This window comes from Muscardinus avellanarius, assembly GCF_963383645.1.
Source record: "Muscardinus avellanarius genome assembly, chromosome: 9".
Classification (NCBI taxonomy): Eukaryota; Metazoa; Chordata; class Mammalia; order Rodentia; family Gliridae; genus Muscardinus; species Muscardinus avellanarius.
Genome location: NC_137795.1, coordinates 53,172,163 through 53,190,353, shown reverse-complemented (window position 1 = coordinate 53,190,353; position 18,191 = coordinate 53,172,163). Strand labels below are relative to the sequence as shown.

At 35.4% G+C, this 18,191-nt stretch overlaps 1 protein-coding gene across 1 annotated transcript in view; it reads left to right on the top strand.

Annotated features, from left to right (window-relative positions):
* Positions 1-17,144, top strand: part of LOC308266790 (cadherin-related family member 3-like) — a gene marked incomplete at both ends in the record, with an annotated part of 136,443 nt that extends 119,299 nt beyond the window's left edge. Inside the window, 3 exons of the mRNA XM_080701189.1 lie at positions 1,358-1,442; positions 4,503-4,575; positions 16,978-17,144. Coding sequence (XP_080557315.1) covers positions 1,358-1,442; positions 4,503-4,575; positions 16,978-17,144 — 325 coding nt within the window. The remainder of the gene's footprint in view (positions 1-1,357; positions 1,443-4,502; positions 4,576-16,977) is intronic.
* Positions 17,145-18,191: the final 1,047 nt, after the last annotated feature.

Here is an 18,191-nt window from a genome sequence, read left to right as displayed (position 1 = left end):
TTTGACTTTGACATGAACAAGGTCAAAATCTCTGGTTGTATTTACCTTTCAAAAGATAGAGGTCAAAACCATAAAATACAACCATTTAATCTGTAAGGATTGATCTAATTTATCAGGCTGTGGAAATGCAATTCAAGAATGATCTCCTGAAGTTGAAAGGCTCAAGCACTGTGAAAGGTAACCAAAATACAGAGATGATCACAGACAATACCTGTCCTGCCCTCAAGAAGCATAATTGTTGGTAGAAAGGGTACACAAGAACAAATGGTTACATTAAACTATAGGAGAATAATAGACATCTAAACATCTCTCTATGCTATATTCACCTCTCGCCCAGAGGAATTGGGCAGAAAAAATTTTACCAACAAAGTGCCACAGAAGCTGAATTTTGGAGGGAATGGAAAAATATAAAGGAATGACAAAATATAATCTAACATATATAAAATATTCTGTGTTCTTCTTGAGAAGTGTAAGTGTGGAAAGAGGTTGATATGAATTCGACTGCATTTACTCACATTACTAAGTTAATTAGAAGTAATATTGGCTCTTATCCTGAAGATGGAATATAGATTCCACAAGATAAACAAATAAAATCAGACATAACAAAAGTATTAGCATAAAATAAGAGCTTCAGAAGGACAACCGAGAGGTTGCCACCTTTACATGAAATGGAGAGTATAGTGAATTTTAATTATTTTGAAAATGCACATACTCTAAAATAGTATTTTCATTAGCAATGGCATTTTCAACTGCCTAAATGAGTAAAATAAAAAAGAGTGAATGGACAAAGTATGGCAAGTGTGTTTAAAAGTCTGTACTGCACTCACGTCTCACTCTTCTCCATAACCAGTGCCTTATCTGAAGTCTAATACACTATGGAAAGTCCTTGGATGAGCTGTTATGTGCCAATCATGACAGAGGCTAACGTTTCACAACACAGCGCCTCTTAAACTAGAAACATTTCTCTAGAGACTGATGTCATCTATATATCAGGTTTTTTTTCTCCTGAATATAGATAATGGTGATCTGAAATATTTTTAACATCTAAGAAACGATTTTCTGGCATTTTTTAAGGCCACTTTCCAAAACCCAAACCTGAAACCAGTATTTATATTCTTGTGGAAATTTTATTAAATTGATTTGATAATATTATGCTTAGTTTAACATTCAAAAGAAATATTTATTGGCATGATATTTAGACTGAGCTTTATTTTTATTTTTCGCATGGGAGATTATTAACTGGGAAGTTTAATGTTATTTGATTACAATCCAAGTGGAACTAAGTTTAATCATTTTGGTAAAAAATAAAGTTTCTTTTCACGTACATCTTCTCCATTTTTTACTCCTTCACCGATAGTACTCCTGCTTGTTCAAGATTATTTCCTCATTGCCATAAATATCAGCAGAGTCAACCAAGTCTTACTCCCAAGGATCTTGGACAGGTAACAAGGTAAAAGCAGATTTGATTTTTTAAATTAATTAATTAATTAATTAATTAATTTGTGGTACTGGGGATTGAACTTGGGAACATTCTACTTATGAGCTACTGAGCTACACTATATCTTTTGTTTTGTTTTATTTTTATTTTTATTTTTATTTTTTTTTGAAGCAGGTTCTCTTAGGTTGCTGATAGTTCACTAGAGATGCTGAGGCTGGTCTCAAACCTGCAATCTTCCTGTCTTAGCCTCTCGAAAACTGGAATTATAGGCTTGAGCTACAACACAGCTAAATTTGATTTTGTTTATTCTTTTTTTCTATTTTCTTTCTTTTTTGTACTAGGGATTAAACTCAGGGGCACTCTACTTCTGAGCTACATCTCAAACACTATTTTTTTTTTAATTTTGAAATAGGTTCTGGCTAAGTTGCCGAATGCCTCACTAAATTACTGACATTGACCTTAACCTGCAGTCCTCCTGTTTCAACCTCCCATGTACTGAGATTTCAAATGTGAACCACTACACACAGCTAGAGTTGATGCTTTAAAGAAAAAAATTTACATATTAAATTTATAAATATAAAGTTCTGATTGATATTTTATTTATTTATTTATTTATTTTGCGGTACTGGGGATAGAACCCAGGGGCATTTTACCTCTGAGCCACACCCCCAGCCCTATTTTTTATTCTTTATTTTTTGAAACAGAGTCTCACTGAGTTGCAAAGGGCCTCACTAAGTAGTAGCTAAGGCTGTCCTCGAACTGCAATCCTCCTGTCTCAGACTCCCAAATGCTGGGATTACAAGTGTGCACCATCATGCTCAGCTTCCTGATTGATATTTTAAAAGGTTAAATTCTATATCATTTTTAAGTAGTTTGGTCTCAATCCATCCATATTTATTAATAATCTAATATTCATCTAGGTATGAGGATCTAGCAGTGAGCAACGCTGGATTTACCAGTGAGCATTACTAGCTAGTACTGGTGCTCTGCTGTCATGGAATACCATTATTACTGTTTCCAAGGAAAGTGGTTTGATGATAAGAGACATATGTGCCACAAAAATTAGAATGAATATACTGTGTCAAGAATCTAAAGTGAAATATATAAACACATTTCCTAGAGCAACATCACGATCCATTATTTCTATTTAGAAAAATAAATACTATCTGAAATGATTAATAATAAATATCTCTATTAATCTGAACTTAAGAACACAAGTGATTATGATATATAACATGTGGGAAGCTATTAAAAACCACTTTATAGACTATTTAAATATATCATTCGATGGTGTGAGTTTACATATCGATTTATAAAAATAAACTATTGCATCATTTATTATTCATGCATAGAAGCACTAACTATATACAATAGTTTGTGTTAACGATTAAAATAAGTATTTCAAATATATTTGAATGCTTTTTGTAGGCATGGAAACTCATTGAGTAGTGATCCCAAACCAACCATGAAACCAAACTTGCTGCCTGGATATCATCTGGTAAGGGCAAAAGGAAAAGTAATGTCATAGATATTGGAATAGCTATTCTTTAATTTATCCTAGGTTTCAGATAATAAAATGCACCTGAAAATAAATTATAGTTAATGGTAACTTATAAACATAAATGAGAGAATATATTAAGTTCAGCTAAAAATAGAAGTGAACAATGAAGATACTTTAAGTGATTAACATGGACAATATAATTGATGAAAAACAATAATGATATAGCTTTAAAAGTCTAAATTGATGGCATTTTGGTGAGGTGGCTTTCCAATAATTTTTATTCTTTTCACTCTTCGCATTTCAGTGAAACAAATTAGGCCAAATTAAATTGCATAGATAATCTAGAAGGATCATAGCCAGAGCTACTGAGGATGCCCATTTATCTTTAATTCAACAGATATTTACTACCTGCCAAACTGTTTTCTAAGAATGCTTCATTTAGATATTCATTTAATGCATGTTTTCTTTGACATTGTAGTCAAAACGCCAATCCCCAGAATAAAATGTTTTGCTGAATTGCAGGATTAGTGTTTATGTACATTTGTATTTGACTCAATATCTTTGGGTAGGTAAAATATTTTTCCAGTCAATACCTAGGTAATTAACATTTATATTAAAAATTTATCTAACAGTATTTATGCAACACAATGATTATGGTTCACTCTACTGATTATTTGGGAGAATTTAAAGAAGTATAAAACATGCTCTTCTCTCTTCAAGAGGCCATATTTCAGCTAGGAAAAAATATACGTAAAATATTCAAGGAAATACTGTATAATAGTTTGTGGATTCTTGTAGTGCATACAATCCACTCCATAGGAATTCAGCGAACGGCAAGGTCCTTGTGGGCTAGGCCAGTCAGAGGAGACTTTATAAAAGAATGAGCAGTAGAGGTCATGTGAAGAATGTGTGTAATTTTATAGATGGGAAACATTGGGGAAAGTTTGCATAAACTTGGCATTGAACGTAGTATTCACACTCCAGGGCTTTTCACAATGTTTTCTTTCTTTCCGACCAACATTCCCTTCTCTTTTATCTTTTTATACTTTAGACTGTGCCTAGGTATTCAGTTTGCTACCATGCCACCTTCTCCAATTCTACCACCTACATATATTTCATGACTGAATTTATTATGCTGTGTGTATATGTGTATGAGTCTCCCACTTTATTTCTTTCACCTCCTTGCACTAATGGGAATATACTTTTACCATGAAGAACTCCACCATGGAATTTATATTTTCATACATATCCCCATATCTGGAAGCTTAGCAAGTCATTAAGTGACTTACTTTTTCTCCATTTCTTCCTCTCCAGTGTACATTTCTCCCTTCTTTCAGAAATGACTGCTTTTGTGGGTTATATATCATTAGATTTTAATAAGCATTAGCTCTTCATCCCTGAATCCATCCATGACTGGATTTTTGGCTCCCAGCGTATTTCTTTGCCACGCTTTCTGGAACCTTTCATGGCATATTTAAACTTCACAAAACCTATCAACCTACATCATGGCTGATCAGTCCTTTTAATTTCTTTATCCCTACTGTTTTGTCCTTTCTATTCCAGATACCTATTCTCACAGTCACTCTTAAGACTTTAGCATCATCAATAGTTGTACCATTTGCAGAAATCTACGGATGTACTCTATTGTTACCAACCTTAATCCAAAATATTTAATTGTTTATTAATTTATCTCAAATCATCCATGCTGATGAACTTGCTGCTACTTTTTTCTTTTTGCACTACTTCTCTAATGTGTCGCCTTATTTCATACTGGGACTGGATTCCATTGTCCAGCATTAATGCTCTCTTCATTAATGCTCTCCCTTCATCCCATAATCTCCTTCAGATTTACTATAGATTCCTAATAAATTCATTTTCTAACTTTCCAGGGATGATAATTCATAGCTTTCCTGCTTTTCTCAAATCTCCAACATAGCCATCTGACTCTGAACTGGGATATCTTTACATATTTTACAAAAAAAAAAAAAAAGATCTAAAAACTCTCTTGGACTCTTAAAACCAGCTCCACAGACCTTTGTCAATATCACATGGCCTGACTCCCTGGGTCCAGGAGTGTCCCTGCTCCTGTTTATGGACATGCATGCCAGTTATACTTTGGGTAACCGTGTCTCTGGTATTCTTTTGGATTTTTTTTTCTCTTTTTCTGCTAGATTATTTGCATTACTTGATATGACCTAAAAATTCTACTTTCAAAGTATTTCTCCTGACCACATTTACCCTATCAGCTTTTCAGAGAAATACCCTTCCAAACAGTTATCTAGATCTTCTGTACACAAATTCTTATCTCCCCATGCCTATTCAACACAATGGGGGGTCTCCATGTACTCAGGTTCCATTAAGGTGGCCCATGTTTCCACTGACACACAATTTAGGAGAGATGTGTCCTATCTGATTTCTCTAACCCTATTGTTGTGAAGTCAGTAGAAAGGTGACAGTACACGTGCTTTCTAGCTACCCTGGAGACATTGTGTGACTATGAGCAATGTCTTGGATATGGCCTGAGTAAAGCTTTAATATCAACAAGTAAATTGCTCTGAAACTATAAGGGAGCTTTCAGTGAGTTGTAAATAATTACTCAATGCATGAGTAATAGGAACAAGACAATCATTTTATTCAGTTGTCAAATATCTTGAAGTATAAATGACTCTAGTTTATTTGGACTATGGATTGCGAAGTAGCAATCCTCTTATGAATTATAAGGTCATTGATAATGTCAGCATCTATGAATAAAAAAACAAATTGGGATTAAATATAAATTATACAATTATTGCCTCCATCCATCAATAGTTTATGATGGATACACAAGTGATTCTTGTGAAAAAGATAATCAAGTATCAATGGTCCTATGTCTAAAAAGTATTTTTAAAACATGAAAAAGGTTTTACAATACTGATGAGAATTATGATAATGTAATTAATTTACATATTTGGAGTTTGATTATGCAGATGGTTAACTAAAAGTCATAAGTTTATTTTTATTTAAAGTCCAAGTACATTATAATAATTTGTATTAATAAAAGATCCATAATTTATTTTTGTTTATCACAATGTCTCATGAATTCTTGAGGTACTTTTTTTTAGAATTTATATTCTGAAACTTCACATGCCCCATCCTTTATTTAAGTAGTTTCAAATCTTTTATATTATCTCCCATTAATCTCCATTACAACTTGAATAGCCTTAATTAATTACCTCTGTCTGCCAAGGCAATAGGCTACTAATTAAATTGACCTCCTCCCCTCTCCTTTTCTCCCCTCCCCTTCCTTTCCTCCTCCTCTCCCCTCTCACCACCTCCTTTTCCTCCTCCTCCTCCTCTTCCTCCTCCTGCCCTCCTCCTTCTCCTCCTCCTCCTCCTCCTCCTCTTCTTCTTCTTCTTCTTCTTCTTCTTCTTCTTCTTCTTCTTCTTCTTCTTTCTTCTGTCTCATACTGAGGATTAAACCAGTAACATTCTATTTGTGAGCTACACCCTCAGCCCTTTTTAGTTTTCATTTTAAAACAGGGTCTTGCTAGGTTGCTGAGAGTCTCACTAAGCTACCAAGGCTGTCCTTGAACCTGTGATCCTCCTATCTCAATCTCTAAAGTATTGGGATTATAGGTGTGTACTACTGTGCCCAGCTCCTATGTCTCTTTAAAATATTTAAACACTGCTTCCACTATTACCATATAATGATACAAACTATCTATAAACAACAGTGTGTGCAAATGTTCTAAATGCCAACCCCTGGGAGCAAAATGCATTCAAATGTTCAGTCCTCACAAAATCCTGAAGAAAGAAAATAATATTCCAATTTTCCTACAAGGAAACTGAAAGTTTGGGCCAAGTTCACATTGCCAAAATTCCAAATCCTTAGCTAATGAAAACATGCATGTTCTTTACCATCCCTAGACATATACAGTCCCAAATATGTTCTCTTAATTCTGAAAATATACCACCACTTGTAGTTTTGTAAGTTGGTCACCATGTGTGGTGCCTTTGTCCTCTGAAGAAAAATGACATCACTGCAAACATTTTAGCTATACTGACTTTTCATTTTTAAGTCCTTTCCGACCCCCTTCACCTCAACTATCTGACTTGTTTTGCAAAACAAGTTATCTCAGGCATCACATTCCAAGCCTAAACTTCCTTGAAAGGGCCTTTCTCCACAAAGCACCTAAAACACTTACCAGGATACATAATATCATCTGCCTCTCTCTTTGTCTTTCTTATTGTAAGCTTCTTGGAAGACAGAATAAAGTATTAATTGAATGCTTATCCCCAGTTTCACGTAAATACTAGAAACTCAAATCCTGTTTGCTTAAGAGGGGATTTGTTGTTTAAGAGTTTGTTGGTAACCTTTAAGAAGGCAAATATCTTAGTACAAGGGATTAATGCCTGAATGAAACAAGTAATCAGGTGTGCCCTGTTCTTTCCAGAGACATTCTGACAGAGGAAAGACTGAAATGGGATGTAGCACAACATAAATGACTTCAGGGATAATTAGAACATATTTTTGTTCTAGAATAGGGAAGCTCTGCATCTCTGTATCTCTGCCTCTTGTCTGTTTATGTATGTATAATTATGATCTAAGGAGAAAATTTTACTAGAATAATAGATGGAAAATAATAAATAAGGTTTGATTCAAATGTTAAAGATGTGGAGGGAAGAACAGGGGTGTGAGAATAGGGGAGAGCTAAATGTTATCATTTGATCTTCACACAATCTAAAGAAGTGCTTCGTCTGCACTTCGGTGTCCTCATCTCTAAATTGGAGGCATCATTCATATTCAGAGATGCTGACATCTGTGTTCTATTCAGAAGTTCTCATTGACGAGAGCTGGGATGCCTTAAAATGACCCTCAGGTGGTTCAGATGTGCAACCAAGACTGAGAATCACTGCACAGTGCATCTCTTGATATTCTTAATACCCTCATTCAAATACCAGGGATTGGCTTATGATGGGAACAGGTGCACTCTGTTAGAATGAAAAAGTGAGGGCAACGCCGGGCGTGGTGGCGCATGCTTGTAATCCCCGCTCTTGGAGACAGGAGGATCTTGCAGGTTTGAAGCCAGCTGCGCTGGCTTAAGAGACCCTGTTTCCAAACAACAACAAAAAAAGGATAAAATAGGTCTGGGAGTGTAGCCCGGGGTTAGAAGGGTTTCTAGGAACCCCAGTACCACCAGAAAAAAAAAAAAAAAAGTGAGGGCAGCTCTATAAAGTAAAGGTAGAAGTGAAGCAGGAGCTACTAGATAAGCATACAAGTAAAAGAGCTCATAAAAGGAGCGAGCTGTTCCTTGGGTGACAACTATAATTGACCTGACGTATCAAAATATCCATACGCAAATGGAGAGAAGTGTATGTTAACTGAGCTTGGGATTCAGAATAAATGAAATAAAAATAAAGGCACATAAGACTACTACCTATTATTTATGTTATACTTTAAAAACAGCACATGTAATTAAAATGACATATTAATTATAAATTTTATATGCTACCAAACAAATCTACATAAACATCATGCATGCACCAAGAATTTTGTTGGAATGATATTTACCTGTCTTGATGAAAGATTCAGTAAATGAGCTGGGCATGGTGGCATACTCCTGTAATCCCAGTACTTGAAAGGCTAAGAAAGGAGAATAACAGGATCATGGACAGCCTCAGCAAGTAGCACGACCCTCAACAAGCTAGCGAGACTCTGTTTCAAATAATAATATTTTAAAAAGGGCTTGGAATGCAGCTTGTAGGCATAATGCCCCTAGGTTAAATTCTTTCTACACACACACACACACACACACACACACACACACACACAATCAGTAAATGTTTTCAGGTGCAATATTTTCCAAGATTGTCTAATTCTCGGAATTATTTAAGAGACACAAAGTTATAGACTTATGGATCTTACTTTCACCTCTTTAGGCAGAAATATATATATATATATATATATATATATTTTTTTTTTTTTTGTGGGTCTAGGGATGGAACCCAGGGGCGTTCTACCTCTGTGCTATACCCCCTGCCCTATTTTTATTCTTTATTTTGAAACCGGGTCTCACTGAGTTACAGAGGGCCTCACTAAGTAGCTGGGGCTGTCTGCGAACTGTGATCCTCAGGTCTCAGCCTCCCGATGCTGGGATTACAAGCGTGTGCCACCACGCCCGGCTAAAAAATATTTTTAACAAATATTTTGGATTATTGCAAAGATGAGAGTAGTTGAAAAATGCCAATCTAAATTGCTGTTTATCTTCTAGATTAATGTGTTACATAATTAATATAGAATATATGTTTCTATCACCAAATTAAAAATAACATTAAACTAAAATTAAATATATTCGAAGTGCTTAAGTCATATATGAACAGGGTAAAAGTACAGTATTAGAAAGACTCATACTCAAGAGCAAATGTCTTTCACATCACATCATATCACCCCACTAGCTACCTCACTACAAATCTTTGACACAACAATAATTAGATTCTAAAACTTACAGTCCATGTTATATCATGGTTATATAAACTCTCTTCAATAAAAGGCCAAATGATATTCAATGATTGCATTTCATTGGCTTCATTACTCTATAAATTTTGTCCATTATGCACCTTTATCAGAAAACATATTTTCAGCATGTATCAGTATGTGAAGTACTGTACTATTTTATCATGTGCATAAAAAATTTAGACAATATAAAATTTTTAAAAATTAGAAAAATAGCCAGGTGTGGTGAGGCACCTTGTAATCCCAGTACTTGGGAGGTTGAGACAGGAAGATCACAGGTTTGTGGGCAGCCTCAGCTACTTAGTGAGGCCCTCTACAACTTAGTGAAACCCTGTTTCAAAATAATGAATGAAATATAGGACTAGGGGTGTAGCTTGGAGGTAGAATGACCCTGGGTTCAATTCCCAGTACTGCAAAAAAAAAAAATTAGAAAAATAAAAATAAATAAAACTCCTAATGAAATTTGTGAGACCATCAGATTATCTTGTGCACCTTCTGTCATGAGTGTCCCAAACCTTGAAGCTATCACTACAGACCCAAGGTTATGAACTCTGTGCTTACAGGAAGGATGTAGTTAGCATCAAGACCAAGTACTTTAATGATTTCTATCCATTGTTATAATTAAGGCATATTTTGGTGTGCTTCATATTTCAAATATAACTTTATAAAAAGTTTTTATTGACAAAAATGAAATTTTTATTCATTTCTCAAATTAATTCTATTTCTAGTTGTATCTGTTGTATAGAATCCAACTTCAACAACACTACATTTTTTCCCTGGAAGATTTCCCTTCCAGAACTCTCCACTCTTTCTTATTGCAACCTGTTAACAACTGTTATAATGAATTGGTTTCTGTTGTAATACTTTGTTTCCCTATATCATCAGCCTGGGATAATTCTATAATCCCATTGAAGTTTCACAATTATTTCACACTGTATGTATCAGTGTGTGTGTGTTAGTATACAGCAGGGATGTTTATATAGTCTTTTTTTTCCCTTAGGAAAAAAACTCACTCATCTCTGTATTTATTCATTATGGTCTGTTTTCCATTGTTTCATGCTTTTGTTAATAAATTTGTGACTTTTATATAAAAAAGTACAGTAAAAATGTATACCATGTCTGATATTAAAATTAATGTAATCTTGGGAAGCTGAGAAATGAGGATCATCTGAGGGGCAGAACCAGCCTCAGAAAGTTAGCAAGACCCACAGGACCTTAGGGAGACCCTGTTTCAAATAAAAATAAATAAATAAATAAAAATAAAAAGGGCTGAGGATGTTGTATGTCCGTGGGTCCAGTCCCCAATATTTTAAAAAATGTAATTTAATTGTCATCTTAAGAGAAAGGAATAAGAATAACTCCTAATATTAAATGCCAGAGTAAATTCTATCTGGAAATTGAGCCACCCAGATCCATAGGGTGTTTATTCAATGACTACATGAGTGTCACTACTTCTACAAATGCATTTCTCATATTAAATGTGACATTTTCTGCCTTCTGAAACTCAGTCTTAATTCATTCTCTGTCTCATCATTTTGCTGCTTAGTTCAATTTTATTTAGGATTTGCGAGTGTTAAACCTTCCAAGTCTTACAGGTCAGCACTACAAAAGGTGTTAGAAACAAGAAGAGGGACCTTTCCTCCGTCAGAAATTGACATCAGTTCCTCGATTGCTGAGCATGTTTTGTGTACTGGGCATATATGTTTAAACTCAATGTTAAAATCCTTTCTGGGAGCTAAGTACTATATTTACTAGACTTATATTGCATGTGAAGATAGGAGTCAGAGGAAAGTAAAATAATTTATATAAAGTTTATAGTTGGTATTATGCGGAAAGCAGATCCAAACCCCAGTGATTTGTTCCTGTGCCCAACCTCCCCAAGATCATAGTCAATAAGTATATGATTGGATGAATGAGTGACAAGAGTTTAGGCTACTTTAAATTATTTATAATGTTTGTTGTGCATGTATGTATACCGACTATGTGTGTGCTCTGCATCATTTCAATGACTTATTTTCAAATCTTTCAATGAGAAAGTTCTTTAGGTTTCTGGGAGATGAAGTTAGAAGATAATAGTGACAGTTGAGAGAATTACTCAAAGAGTATGTTAAGCATTCAAGAGTACAAGGCAGCCCTGTAAGGTTTATTAGAAAAGAGTCAAGGAGCCGGGCGTGGTGGCGCATGCTTGCAATCCCCGCACTTGGGAAGCAGAGACCGGAGGATCGGGCAGGTTCGAAGCCAGCTGTGCTGCCTTAAGAGATCCTGTTTTCAAAAATAAAATAGGTCTGGGAGTGTAGCCTGGAGGTAGAAGGGCTTCCAGGAACCCCAGTACCACCAAAATAAAAAGAAAAGAGTCAAGGAAATTCATTAGTAGAATGGAATGATATGATAAAACGAGGTATGATCGTATGCCTGTAATCCCAATATTGGGGAGGCTTGAAAAGGAAAATCACAGATAAAATGACAGTTTTAACAACTTAGTGTGACTCTTAGTATCCTAGCTAGACCTTGTTTCAAAACCCAAAATAAAAAAGCCTGAGAGTATAGCTCAGAGGTAGAATGTCCCTGGATTCCATCCCCAGTAAAACACACACACACACACACACACACACACACACACACACACCACGTGGAATAATAAGTGTTAGTCAATATGTAGTTATATAGTTATAATTTTAAAGGGAGATATACTTATTAATATAAACCTGAATGTTTTCTTGTTCATATGTTATAAATATTACCTTAGATATTTTAAATATTGGTGAACCTGGTGCCTAGAGATTGATTCTGTTTTTGTTGTAATCAATCATATTTTTTGAAATTAATAGCTATTGAACTATTGATTAATTATGCAAGTTATCTCAACAGAATATTAACACTATAAGATATTTTATTACCTTTATTAGTCAACCTTACATTTCTATTATTTTGCAGTCAGGTTTTATGAGTATTTTAACAAACTACTTTTTTCTATTTCATCAGTGACAGGTATGCAATATCTATCAAACAATCAGACAGAGGAAGTCAAGGCACTGAACAATTAAGAAGAGGAAGTGATTTCAATGGAAGGCATTTGACTTTAACCAGGATAAAGGTCACCATATCTTCAGTTAATTGCTTTATTTGAAAAGGTCTTTTAAAAACACAGCTTTTGACAATAAAACACTATCCCCTTTCCAACATGGTAGAATTCTTTTGTGTAAACTGTCATATATTTTGATAAGTCTGAATTTTTTTCTTTTTATTGTTTTTCATTTCTTTTTTCTTTTCTTTTTTTAATTAGTGCATTGTAGTCATATATTAATTGGGTACAAGATGGTAAAAGCATACATGTACAAACCACTCATTTAGCCCTCCCCCAGTTTCCACCCCATTCTTTCCCCCTTCCAGTTTTACTTCTGCAGTAATGCTAAGGTTTATATACTATATAATGTGTGCTTTTAGTTCAAAATTTACAATGATATAATAATCATCAATAAAAAATAAAATGAATATTATAAATGTATTTGGACTGTGATTATATTTTAATAACTAATATTAAATTAAGGCATTTAAAAATAGAAGTTATTGATACAAAATAATTTAGAAAGTAAAAAAAAATACCATAAAGTGAGACTAAATTGTTCATTAGACTACTCAGAAACTTAATTTGATTTTTTTAAAGACAAGAGTAAATATTTAGGTGATAAACAATTTTATAACTTTTCAATGGTGAAATTTTCTGATATAATTTGAGACTATCCCATGTGTTTATTTAATATTACTATTGAGACATACTGTAAAAGCTTTAGAGATATGCTACAGTGATACTGGGGTTGGAACTCAGGGGCCTTCTACCTCCAGGGTACACTCCCAGACCTATTTTTATGTTTTAATTGGAAACAGGGTCTCACTAGATTACTGAGAGCCTCACTAAGTAACTGAGGCTGGCTTTGAACCTTTGCGATCCTCCTGTCTCAGCTTGGATTACAAGTGTGCTTGGATTATAAGCGTGTGCCACTACGCCCGGTAGTGCTATTTTTTCTGAGTAAAGATTATTTTTATTTTTTATTACTTATTTTATTTTTCGGGGGGTGCACAAAAACTTTTAATTACTTTTGAGTGTGTAAGGAGACAGAAGACTGCAATTCAACAATGCAGGTCATTCAAAGCCTCCCATTTGACTCAGCATCCTCTTCCACGAACAGAGGCTTATTGACACTTTTCTTTCTCTTCTCTCTGATCCTCTACTATGATTCCAGAGGATAGCTTCAATCCCACTGCCCTCAGTTATATATCTCATCAGTATGGAGAGGCTTGCCATGTGATTTTGAGCAAGACAGTGAACTTATTATTACTATCTCATAAAATAATGGTGGTGTAGTGCAAATTCCTGGCATAATATGTGTAAGCACAGAGTTAAAGCACCATGGGAGTGAAAGTTCCTCCCTAAGACTCAATCCCATAAGGGATGTCTCTCAACTGCTAATTCAGACAAGGAAGTTTACTTCTTCAGATTCTCAGGGTGCAAATACTTGTTTCAGAGAGGTGGTGTAGGGGCACAGCCTGGTAGGAATAGTTGACTTATTTTTCTCCCTTACAGTAATGTGGTCATTTAGTACATTCTATTTTTATACTTGTAGTGGTGCATTATAGTCTCACATCATAATGTAATATTTCTTTAAACTTTTTTTTTTCTTTTTCATGCTGGGGATTGAACCTGGAAGCATTCTGCCTCCAAGGTACACCATTTTAAAATTTTTTTTTTTTTGAAACAGGTCTCACTAAGTTGCCGAGGCTGTCTCCAAACCTGTGATCCTCCTGTCTCAGCTTCCCAAGTACTGGGATTATAGAAATATACCATCATGCCCACTTTTATTTTATTTTATTTGTAATTGATGCATCATTATTATTATACATATTAGTGAGGCTCAAATTCATACAAATAGATATGCTCACAGATCTTGGTATGATTTTCTTCAGGTCCCACCTTGCTGCATACCCCTCCTCATACATAACAGTCATTTGGTAGTGATACCTTCATACACATAGGAGTACAGCATAATACAAACTGTAGCAATACTGAAGAAAAAAAAGCAACTTTTCGCTTGCTTGGATTTTTTGCAAGTGTATATTCGAAGCCAGATGGTATCTTAGATGGATTCCCTGAAAATACAAATTTTAGGCAGGTATTTGCTTGCAGAAAATTTCCTGGCGGGGTCTTTGGGAAGCAATATTCCAAGCAGGGAGAGAAGGATGGGACAGAAGTGGAACTGTGAGGAGTTGTAGCAGAGGACTCACCACAGCTTCCAGCCTAGTGTTAAAGTAACCACAACTGGGTAATAAGTAATAAAATAATAAACAGTAGTATGACTTTCACCCAGCTGCTGCAGCAGCGATCCATTTTCTGTTGCCATCCATATATAAGACAGATCCCCCTTTATGCAGAATCTCTTTCCTCTAACAGCTGTGATGCCTCATGTCGGGGAGGAAGAGGTATCAGAAGTATCAGCTGAGGAAGAGGGGCCATAGAGGTCTAGACCAACAGAGTAGACAGACATCTAACTGCGTTCTCCGTGCTGCTCGCGCTCAGTCTCAGATACTCTGTTTTATCCTGAATTGTTGTTGGCTCCACCCAACTTTTGATTTCATTTGATAGAAGGCAGCTCATGACAGGAAGGCCGCATGATCACATAACATTTCATTCCGTGTTCAAATACATTATTTTTACTACTCTAGGAGCTGTGATTTTTTTGTTTTGTTTTGTTTTTGAGTAGTGTACAGCTCGCTGCTGCAAATTGCATGGATTGTTAATAAGCTTCATGTATTTCCACTTACTTTTTTTCCACTAGTGGAGGTTGAATCCAGGGGCACTCTCACTCAGATGCATATACTACCCTCATCCCAGGTTTTTCTAATTTTTTGAGATGGGGCCTCATTAAATTTCTGAGCCTATCCTTGAACTTGGATTTTCCGGCCTCACCTTTCTAAGTAGCTAGGATTAAAGGTGTGCACCACTGTGCCTGGATATTTATGGTATTTTCCATAAACTCCCCATGATGTATTTTTCATCAAAGATTTATCTGGTTTGAAAGAGTTTTGTTGGGTAACACTGCCCAGGAGACAGGGCTGCTACCCTTCACCCTCAGCCTGCTTTGGAGCCCTTTTTTGTTAGAATTTAATGTTTCTGAGTAAATAATTATTGTTTTATTACTAAATGCTGTGTTTTTATCTTAGTGGGTGAGAAATGCAAAGTAGAAGAATTTTACTTAAATTTAAAGGAAATTTTTAAAACATTACAAACCATGGATATAAAACAAACACTAAAGTGCTAGTTCCTGAATCTTTATGGGGTTCATCTCCCAACTTTTTTGTGCATGTCTTATCAAGGTTCCCAACTCTTTTCCACTTGTTGCTTGTATGTAAAATAAATATGCCAAGATAGATAGAATAATAAGATATTTTGACCAGTCATGATTCCTTTGAACTATATTATGTCAGAAAGTGAAAGAATAAAACTAAACCTGAGCAAAATCATAAGTACATCCGATTGTTTGCTTCTTGAATATAAACCCACATCTCATATGGTTAAAATAACATACTATTTACCAAAGGTGGAGCTGACCTGTCCTATCAGAATTACCATGCTCAGGCCAGCTGCTGAGATTGAAGCTACTACTTGGTTGAGTTTGAGGTAGTTTCATCTACTAGAAGTCATCTAATATTTTTAGAGAAAAGATATTATTTAAATAAAGGTTGGATGAGCACTATCACCACATTTGAAGTCTTTTTGGAGGTTAATACTAATTGATCCCTGTCATATGTCATCTACCTAGACTATGCTATTATTTTCAAGTTACCTTGTTTTCCAGAGAGAAGACAGTTTCAAAGGCTTACATTTGACCTTTGTCACAGTCTAAGGCACTAGTGTGTATTCTTCCAATAACCGTGTCTGTTCTAATTATATGTGATTATACATCTAAGCAACCTGAAAATGTTCAGATGGAGAATAAGTTGAGTAGATCAGCAGTAAGCTGGACTTGGAAGAGACTCTAATTCATCTGGCTTCCATGATGAGCCCTGAATCTAAGGCCATAGTGATGTCTCAGGCCTTAGTGCGAGAGTTCTCAAGATGACTAATATTCTTTTGGAGTAATCACCTAACTGAAGTAAATGGCCTAAGATTCCTTTGGAGATAGGTCTACTAGTGAAATTATTGAAGTATCTTTTTCCTCATAAAGACCCAGCTGCTCTTTTAGTTATTGAGTGCCGGGTCTTCAAATGATCTCATCTCTGGGATTGGGCATGAGATCATACCTTTTTATTAGAATGACTATCTGTCCTAACTCTCAAAATCATGAATCTTTTAATTCCTTTGGTTGTATAAATTATAAAATACTCTAACTAGCTATCCAAAAGTCTGATGCATGGAACAATGTGCCCTAGTAAAAAATTCCCATAACTCTTTGGGTCAGATACTTGCAGCTGCCACTCTAACCATGTTGCTTGTTAATATTTCTTGCTGTTGACTCTTTAAGTGCATGACTTCTCTTTTGTTTATATCAGATTTTCCCATTGCAATCAATGTGTCACATTTCAGTAACACCTCCTTCTACCAATCTGATTTAAGAAAACAGCCACCACTGAGGTTCTCAATAGTGATGCCCCTCACCAGCAAAATCCTTATTGACTTAAGAAATGCAGCGTTCTTTGGGTCGTCTTGTGAAACATGATTGGGAACTAGTTTTGTGTGTGTGTGTGTGTGTGTGTGTGTGTGTGTGTGTGTGTGTGTTTATATAGTATAGCAGCCTAAATTCCTAAATGACTCTGATCTCTACAATGACATTTCTGATCCTTTCCTGAATTTCTGCTATGAAAATTCTGCAATTATTATCACATATAACTTTTTAATCTTTAAGCTTCAAGGGACTTATCAGCACTCTTTCTTATGATTTGTGCCAGTGTTTTAATTGCTACTATTGTATCAATAAATTCTCATCAAGTTTATGTTACAGAACTCTAGATCTATCAAACTCAATACAACCAGGATATAGTCCATATATACTCTAAAAGCTTTTGCTGGTATGCCCTAGCTCAGTGCATGGTATTTCAGTCAGCATTCTCACCACTGTGACCCAGCGTCTAACACATACAAAACTTAGAGGAAGAAAATTCTATTCATTTATAGATCTGGAGAGTTCATATATATGAATATATATATATATATATATATATATATATATATATATATATATTTTTTTTTTTTAGTTTACATTGGTTGCCAAGCAGGAACCGGTGCTCTACCTCCTTGGGGCATGATGGTAGGGAGCAGAGCAAGCTAGTTATTTGTTGTTGTTGTGATGGATCCCAGGGACATTTACCTCCGAGCTACACGCCCTGCCCTATTTTTTATTCTTTATTTTGAAACAGGGCCTCACTAACTAGCTGAAGCTGTCCGAGAACCGCGATCCTCCTGTCTCAGCCTCCTGAATGCTGGGATTACAAGCATGTGCCATCACGCCTGTCTGCAAGCTAGTTTATCCAGATGCATTCATTCCAAGTTACACACCCACTCCTTGTTGAAAAGACCTGCCAGAGTAGAGAAGTGAGTTTTTATTGGAGCTCCACATCCCATATGTCCTGGGTTGAGACTAGTTTTTTTTTTTTTCTGACCTCTGCTACAAATAAAAAAGATCAGAGTCTCTTAGAAATTTGCTTTCTCTAGTCTTCTTTTCTTCCCTCTCAGGATTGATAGAAATGACTTCAATTTATGGGTGCAT